Source organism: Sinocyclocheilus anshuiensis, unplaced genomic scaffold (assembly GCF_001515605.1).
Source record: "Sinocyclocheilus anshuiensis isolate Anshui unplaced genomic scaffold, SAMN03320099.WGS_v1.1 scaffold253, whole genome shotgun sequence".
NCBI lineage: Eukaryota > Metazoa > Chordata > Actinopteri > Cypriniformes > Cyprinidae > Sinocyclocheilus > Sinocyclocheilus anshuiensis.
The window spans coordinates 523,252-532,499 of record NW_015537969.1 but is presented as its reverse complement, the minus strand read 5'-3'; the positions used below and the strand labels follow the sequence as shown (position 1 = coordinate 532,499).

Here is a 9,248-nt window from a genome sequence, read left to right as displayed (position 1 = left end):
ATGATATTCCGCCATGATTCCAGTTCCAAGGGAACGTACACGTTACATTCAAAGGGCATTAAAGTGCGCGAGACGTGAATTTATATTGTATTTATTTACAGAGGTAGGGGAGAGCGGGGCACAAAGTAACACTTTTTGACTTTCTCAGTTTGTGTATATCCACATGGGGTTCAGAATATATATATTTTTTTATCCGCGGTAATTTTATACTTGTCTAGTACAAATATGTCGCTTTGTTTCATAATATCGGCCGATATATCGGTATCGGCCTTTTTTTTACTCCCTAATATCGGTATCGGCCCCAAAAAACCCATATCGGTCGGGCTCTAAAAGAAACCATTCAAAAACAATTCACCATTTATTTGAGCCCTTGTTATAGAGAAATATTGGGTTAAACTGCTGTTAATCACACAAAAAGAGTGTGTTTCTAGTTTTATTAAGTGTAAAATGACATTTTTGCTGTTGTTAAACCAAATCAAAATCCCTACTACTAGAAAATGCTGTCATTCTAACCAAGACCCTCATTGTGCCATTATTAATACATTATTTCATCTGATCTTCATATATTTAAAAAGATAAATAACTACTTTATCAAATGAGTAGCTTGACCATCTAAGCTACTTTAAAATATGAGTAGCTTGGCAAGCTACAGTTTCACTTCCCCAACGCTGGATACTATTACTTTTATAGTAGTATGGATTGGTTATTTGGAGAAGCATACTTTAGGGTAGTAAAACCTTCCTTACAGCAAGCACAGGCCATAAAAGTGTTCATGACAGAACTGCTGGATGTCTCGCTCTGAAAACACTGGCAGATTCCTCCCTATTGCGCACATGTGGTTCATTTTAACCCCACGAGTGTGAACTGTCAACATTTCTGCGGCTCTGGGAGCAGCGATTTCCTGACTCAAAATCATCATGTCAGAGATGTAAAGAATGTGTATCATACACAACATACGCTCCCGATCATTGCCAGCGAGCTATGTCCACACTATGGACAAAGAAAAAAGTTTATACTAATGGACGAATAGCTGATCAGAGTCAGGGTTCAAGTCGCGGATAAAACAATTCATTTGTTGTCTGTGTATACAAAACGTCAAACATCGTTTGATGTTTATCCAGCGGACATGATATTTGCTGTGCTTCTCAAGCTCTGATATTTGCTGTGCTTTTTCTCTGTCAGAAAGAGACATCCAGTCAAAACATCAAACAGAGACAAGAACCCTCAAACACGTCTTTCCTTTCATGATAATGTACAGACAAAACAAACAAAGCCAAAACCTGCCAAGCAGAAAAACACAGGTGAAAGTGAATAGCAAAATTAGATGTTTTTTTTAGGTTGTGATGAAACTTGAGGTTTACTGGCCAATCAGACTCAAGAACACAGCATGAACATAAACTATCAACAGTTTTGATGTTCTTTACCTGTTATTTGATTGGAGACATCGGCTTTGGGCTCACATTTTGAAAACGAACAATCTATGAAGAAAAAACAAAAAAAGATGAGTTAGACCAACTAAAGATAGTCTGTAAAATACGAGCTTCATTATAGTTGATAGTTATGATTTTAGTGTGTATTATTTTATTATATTATTAATAATAATAAAGAAATAAAATGAAAAATTAAGTAAAATTAATCAGAGTCTGCAAAATAGCAGATTCGTAGATTCTCATGAGTTTCAATAATATGATTTTTTTATAAATCAAGTTCAAGTTCACGTTTATTTATAAAGCACATTTAAAACAACAAGCGTTGTACCAAAGTGCTGTACAATTTATACATATAATTAAACATCAAAAGCAACAACAAATAAATAAATAAACTCATAAGATACAAATAAAAGCATGCAAGATAAACCATACACAACTTTATAACCCCAATATTCTCAGGCAACATCATAGGCTAAAGAGAATAAATGAGTCTTCAATCTAGATTTAAAAGTGTCCAACGTGGGAGAGGATCTCACGGCAACTGGAAGTGCATTCCACTGTTTAGGTGCTGCAACTGCAAAAGCTCGATCACCCTTAAGCCTGTGTTATACTTTCCACATGAGCAATCCAGACGCGTACACGGACAGCACAGATGCGGACTACTTGTATTTATACTACCGAAAGCATACGCTGATGGTCCGCTCTGCGGACATGTTCCATACATGCGCAGTAGATCGGCTTGAAGAGTAAACGAACATGTGAACAAACAATTGCCCACAGTTATTGCACATCTGGCTGTCTTTTACTGCTGGGCGGTATACCGGTTCATACCGAATACCGGTGTTTATTTTTGTTATGATATGAATTTTTTAAATACCGCAATACACAAAGTATGTCGCTTAAACAACGTTCGGAACGCTACACTGTTTGAAAGGGGTCCCTTTTCACTGTTGTACTGTGGTGAGGGAACAGCTGTATGTGTTACTAAGCGTGAAAGTTCCAAAACTGAAGCTGTAGAACTAATAGAACGTGATGACACAGAAGAACTCATCCACAATATCCACATTGACCGCCACAAATATCCACCCGCCCCCTGCCATCAGCTCCCGCGTCTCACACACACACACACTAAAGTCTCAAATCCAAAGAGATATTCTTTATAAAAGTTAAGAGTCAACCACGCCTACCTAAAACAGCTCGTTCTAAGCCTGTTATACTTTCCGCGAGAGCAATCCGGACGCGTGCACGAACAGCGCGGATGCGGACTACTTGTATTTATACTACCGAAAGCATACGCTGATGGTCCGCTCTGCGGACATGTTCCATACATGCGCAGTAGATCGGCTTGAAGAGTAAACGAACATGTGAACAAACAATTGCCCACAGTTATTGCACATCTGGATGAGAGTGACTCCTGGTTAACATCTATTAAAAGGGGTCGTGTTTAGTCACTATTTAGTGTGGTATTTTTTGACAATATTCACTCATCATGACAGTAAAATAGGGCATTCTAAGTCAATATACTGCAGTATTTCCTCTCTCAATCAGTAGAAAATATGGTTAACACCCGGTCATGCATGAAAAAAAAATACCGTCATGTACCGTGAAACCGGTATAATTTTGAAAAATACCTTAATATAAATTTTTGGTCATACCGCCCAGCACTACTGCCTTTATATTGTTTTATCGACGGATTGTACAGGTTCGAGTAGCAACGGGCTTCTTCACACAGCCTGCGCATGCGCAGTTGGTGCTTTTGTAGCGCGGACAAGTACGCGCTGTCACAAAAAATGGGAGGCACGCGGATGTCCGCGCAGAGCCTCCGCGCACACTCTCTGATGACGATTTTTACGTCACGCATACCATAGCGGACCCTAGCAGACTCACGCACGCGGAAAGTATAATACAGGCTTTAGTCTTTAAATGAGACCGGGGAACAGAAAGAAGCAATTGGTTACAAGAGCGGAGAGATCTTGACACAGAATATGGTTTAAGGAGATCAGCAATATATTGAGGTGCTAGCTCATGCACAGCTTCATAAGCAGCAAAACCTTAAAATTGACTCTGTATTTAACTGGTAGCCAATGCAAGGAAGTGAGAACAGGAGTAATGTGCTCTCTCTTCCTAGTGCTCGTCAAAAGTCTAGCTGTCGCGTTCTGGACCAACTGCAAACGATGTATAGAGGAATGATATAAACCCATATAATTACATTATATATATTATATTAATTATATAATAACCCATACTAATTGCAGTAATCAAGCCGGGATGTAATAAGTGCATGGATCACTACCTCTAGGTCCTTCGTTGAGCGGAACTGTTTTAATTTGGCGATGGATCGGAGATGAAAGAAGCTTCCTTTCACGACAGAATTTATCTACTTGTCGAATAATAAATCAGAATTAAAGACAACGCCTAGGTTCTTGACTCTGTTGTGCAACAATAACAAATTGTAATAAATTTGTTAAAACAAAAACACAACCTAATAATAAAATAAAAATATTAAATACTATTAAAAATAAAGGAAACAGAAAATGCTGCCTTCCAAGAAGCAACATTTTAGACAAATTCTAAGGCAGCAATTTGTAACCTAATTTGTAACCTTTTGCAGAGTAGGCAAACCCAGAATGCACTGTGATTAGATTAATGAAAAAAAAAGATGGTAGAAAATATAGATTATGAACTTATTAATTATTGAAAAATACCAATTAAATACTTTAATACAACTGAAAATACACACGCAGCCAGAGAGATGACGGAGACGTCACGTGCAAGTAAAAGTGCACAAAAGCAGTGTCTATTTCGTTCTCAACTTGAACAAACTACAACAGGTAAAGCTGTCAGCTGTGTGGATATTGGCAATATCGTTAACAGTTCTCGTTTATAATCATTACTAATATGGCTTCTTCTTAGTCTATATGCTGTGATCTGTTAATGCGTTAACTTCATATTATTTGAAGCGCACTTGCCGTCCAATATCGCAAAAGGCTTTGTGCTTTGTTACTTTTTAATAAACAAAGTATCAGCTATAAATTATGCCTAATTCATAACGAAATTCTAACAATAAATACAGTTTTGGCACTCTTTAATGAAGCAGGATCGATCGCTTTAGCGCCTCCGTTCAAGTGGTAAGTGAACCCATTATATCTTTCTCTTTACTACTATAGTACAAAATGAACATGAATTAACATCAAAAGGGCTATTTTATAAGGGAGCCTACAGTACAACTTACTGAAATGTCTCATGTAAAAGCTCATTCAGTGTTTCAAACTGTGGAAAACGTGTAAAGCTTGTAAACACTGCAACGTAATAATACATTTACCTCAGAATAACCATTCGGTTTCCATAAGATCATCAGTCAGCTAAAAAAATAACTATAAAGAGGAGCATTTTGCTATATTTATGCGCTATTGCTAGGGATGTAACGATTCACCGCGAGCCGGTTGAAAATCGATTCAAATATGTGACGATTCAAATCGGTTGAGATGCTAAACAAATCGCGATTCAATTAGGGGTAGGAGTTTATATGAATGTATGTCTGAGGGGAACTTACTGTCTTTAGAAAAGTTTAGATGGTATTTTTTCTTTTCATCTTGCCATAAGTGCAGCGCTGCTTTGTTTACAGCTGAAACCAAGGAACCACTTTAAGCGCCACCTGCTGGCAGAGAGTGAATCTGCGTCTCGTTCAGCTCGTCTGCTGTTTCTGTTTCATGCAGATATTTTTTATGTATAGTTTCACAAAACTGAAGGCAAATTTTTTATTTGATTTTATTTGATTTGGGGCTTGTTTTAAAATTTCAATTTAGTTTTGTTATTTACATTTACATTATATTTAAATTTAGTTATTTTGCAGACAGTATTATTGAAATGTTAAAATGTAAAAAAAAATAATAATAAATAATAATAATAATAAAATAAATAAAACACATTTATTCTGTGGCACCTAAAAAAAATAAGTTGAAAATACGTTTTTTTCTTATATGGAGCCAATGGCTCCTTACTCGTTCTTGTTTGCCATCAGAATTCAGCAAATACACATTTATATCATTTAAACAAATCTTTGAATGTCTAATAAACATCTAATTTCAAAAACCTTGCAAACTTAGTCGGATCCAGTTGTGAGATCTTGTGAAGTGTGCATGTGTGTATCCTGCATGATCGCGTGTTCTCTGTGTGACAGTCGATCCGTGAATTGAATGCTGACAGGAGTAGAGTTCAGCTTCACTGGAGATGCGCAATCGACAAACTTTAAACTCGTGATTTTAAATTATGCTGCACTTTATGCATTTGCCCACTGCCATATTCATGTAATTTTCACTGTGTGCTATATGTAAAATGAGTGTTACCTTGGCTTTTACTTTTTAATTATATTTTTTATTAAATATTTATTTATTTGTGAAAAATACTTTGTCATCTAAAGTATGTTTATTTAACACATTTATTTTTAATCCATTTCAAATTTCTTAAATATTAATTAAAATAAATAAAATTATATCGGATTTATATCGGCCATCGGCCAACCTGCTTTCCAAGATATTGGCATCGGCTATCAAAAAACAAATATCGGTCGACCACTAATGCTGACTAAAGCCTTTTAAGATCTTTAGTGCTTGTGGTGCCTGGGGATGTTTTTTTAATTCTCTCACAAACAGATAACAGATGAGAAGCACATTTAACTAACATCAGTTTTAACTCCATGTGCTTCAGTTCTCCTTTCCTGGCGAATTAACACCACACCCAAGCTCTGGAAACATGAAAACTGTCTTTGCTTCATGCTGACCTGCTCCAGTGACCCTAAAACCCTGCTCCATGTTGGCATGGAGGTTAAGCTTTGAGTCTGGGCACCAGTCACTGGACTAATCCAGCAGAGGTTCTGACCTCTATATCACGCATAAACTGCCTGACAGAGAAGAATCATGGGAAGCTTCTGTTTTATAAGGATGCAAAAAGCAGTGTTACTGGCACATGTTGCATGTAGTCACATGCTTATGGGCAAAATATGGAGCATGTAAGGGCAGGATGAAAGAGGAGTGTGTGCAAAAAGATTCAAAAGAAAAGGTACTTTCTTCATGCCAGTTTAGCAAGACCAGCTATTTACTGCATTCACAGCTTAAAAGTGAAGCCATGCAGCTTGCATACGTCACAAGACAAAAGCCTTTGCTTTTCAGAAGATCAATGGCATTTTAATAAAAATGACCAACTCAAAGTAAATAAAAAAATAATTGAATTTATCATTGATAAAGCATTCACAATATGATAATTAAGATGCTTTTAGAAAAAATACTGAATGAATATCCATTTCATATTCTATAAACAAAAGCTATAACTGGTAAAATTAAATGCTTTTGTAGTTAGTTCACAAGCTAACCGATTAGCCAACTGGCTTTGCATACCACTAGCTGATTTGCCTGCAAAAAAAGGTGAGAACATTGCGCGGATCGGGGGCATGCTCCACACGGAATTTCTTTTGAAGACATTTGCTTTAGTTTACATGCTCATTTGTAGTTACTTTAAGGTGTTTTTTTTTTATATAGTTTTTTAATACCTTGTATGTCCAAAACTGTAATTTTTCACAAAAACAAACAAACTTTTTTAAAATCTTGTTGCAACATTTTACAAAAATCAAGATTGAATACATTTGGTCAAAATCTAATGTTTTAAAAGATTAAGTGCTATGCAGGCTATTTAAGACGATACCGGCTGATTAGATGGCAATGCTAACCTAAAATGCAAAATGTTTGCCCTCTCTCTGCACCGTTCCCACATCTCAGACCTCAAATACATAAAATATTACCGTTTTCAGGCATAGATTTTGAATTAAAGAGTAAAGAAAATACTATACAAAACTTATTGAAAAAACCAGTTCATTTACCCTTGTAAGACCCCCCCCATAAAAACACTTTCTCATTGGATCTAAGCAAATCTCATAGGTGATCTATTTTGATCTCAAAAAGGTGAGTTGTCACTGAAAGGTGAGGTGTTTGCATCTATGTACTTTTGAACGATCACATTTATCATGTAATAATGAATGTAAACAGGTGAGTTTAAAAATAGGATGTCAAACTTTACTAAAACACTATTTTAGTAGTCTTTATATAATATTATAACATTTATTTATTTATTTTGAATAGAGGTCGACCGATTGATCGGCCGGCCGATTTTTGACATTTTTTAATTAATCGGCATCGGCCGATTGTGCTGCAAATTAGGTTGATTTATAGGCAGGCGCACCGGCGGGCAGCTAAGCGTTGTTGCGGAACTCCCTCTGAGGCTGCGTGAGATAGAGCAGCTCACACTCTGCAGCCGCGACTTGTTCACACACAGCTTCAGCTAATGGCAGGGCAAAACCGACCGTTTCGAAAGCGGAATTACGTTTTACCCTACTAGAATTGATGCCGGAAAGTTATCATATTCATAAGTGCAACAAGTCATTTGCATGTGAAAGTAGAAACGCGTTCAATTCAGACGAAACTTCTGGGCTGATTATAATGTGCATGTTAACTTTCCTCATGAAATGGGTCTGTGGGCTGTGTAATGTGTGTGAAATCTTTTATTTTTGTTATCACTATGGCCATTTGACTTATAGCAGTGTCCAGTGTTTCCTATACATTGAGTTATTTGTGGCGGCTTGTCACAATATCAATTTATTTATTTATGATTTAACCCTTTAGGCGCCAGGGATTTTTGGAAAAATGCTGGATTTTGACATCAAGATTTCAAAAGCTTGTGGCTTGAAAGGGCTTAAAGATAGAGATCTACTGTAAATTAGAAAAATGTTGGGCATGACCGAAAGTTTATGTGGGGTGTAAATATATTGGTCTAATTTGCATATTATGACGTCATCCGAGGCGGCCATTTTGAATTTCATAATATTCAGGAAATAGTAGATATTGAATTGATGTTTTAACTTATTTGCGGGTTTTTTTTTTTTTCTTTTTATCCTCATTCCAAATGATCAGAAAAGAGGAAACCAACAATAAAACAGGAGAAAGTACTAAATTATTACTATATTACTATACTATATAGTAGTAACACGCATGTGAACAGTAGCCTACTTTTTGATCAGTTCATAAGTAATATTCAGGAAATAATAAGATATTGAATGGATGTTTGAACTTATTTGCATGTTTTTTTTGTCTTTTTATTGTCATTCCAAATGATCAGGAAAAGAGGAAATCAACAGTAAAACAGGAGAATGTAGTAAATTATTACTATATTACTGTGCCATAGTAAAATGCATGTGCCTATTTTTTGATCAGTTGACCAGCTATCTGCCCAATCAGGTATCTAGGTGACAAAGTTTATAGTTCTTGAGAGCATGGTACCTCTCACTGCATGGCACAGTGCACAGACCTACCCCACACTGACTGCACCATGTACCGCGGCCACTCTCCCCTCTTTGGGGCACTGGATCCAGAGCCGCTCTGACTGGATCCAAAGAGCTAGTGCTACTTCCAGCCCTATTTCTCCTACCCCTGCTGCCTCTACCTCTAGCAACAGCTCTCCTATGGACACTACAACCACGTTCACCCTGCCACCCCCATCCCCGTTGGGCAAAGGGTCGAAATGATCACTTGTTTGTGCTTCGTGAACACTCGCGCCTTAAAATCTGACTTTTCCAGGTTTTAAGTGCTATAATCAGGTCCCCGGTGCATCTACCAACCAAAGAAACGTGAAAAAGATTAACCCAGTAACTTTGTTTTGGGAAGCCTTTTTCTACAAGCGTCTGAGAAAACGAGTGCGTCTGATTTCGCTCCCTTGGTGACGTGGCAAAGGGATCTCATTATAATATTACCGCCCCTTAATCTGTAAGTTTAC

At 37.0% G+C, this 9,248-nt stretch overlaps 1 protein-coding gene across 1 annotated transcript in view; it reads right to left on the bottom strand.

Moving 5' to 3' along the window:
* LOC107670059 (triple functional domain protein-like) overlaps nucleotides 1-9,248 on the bottom strand; it is a 65,880-nt gene that overhangs the window by 28,878 nt on the left and 27,754 nt on the right. The window contains exon 2 of the mRNA XM_016462540.1: nucleotides 1,425-1,478. Coding sequence (XP_016318026.1) covers nucleotides 1,425-1,478 — 54 coding nt within the window. The remainder of the gene's footprint in view (nucleotides 1-1,424; nucleotides 1,479-9,248) is intronic.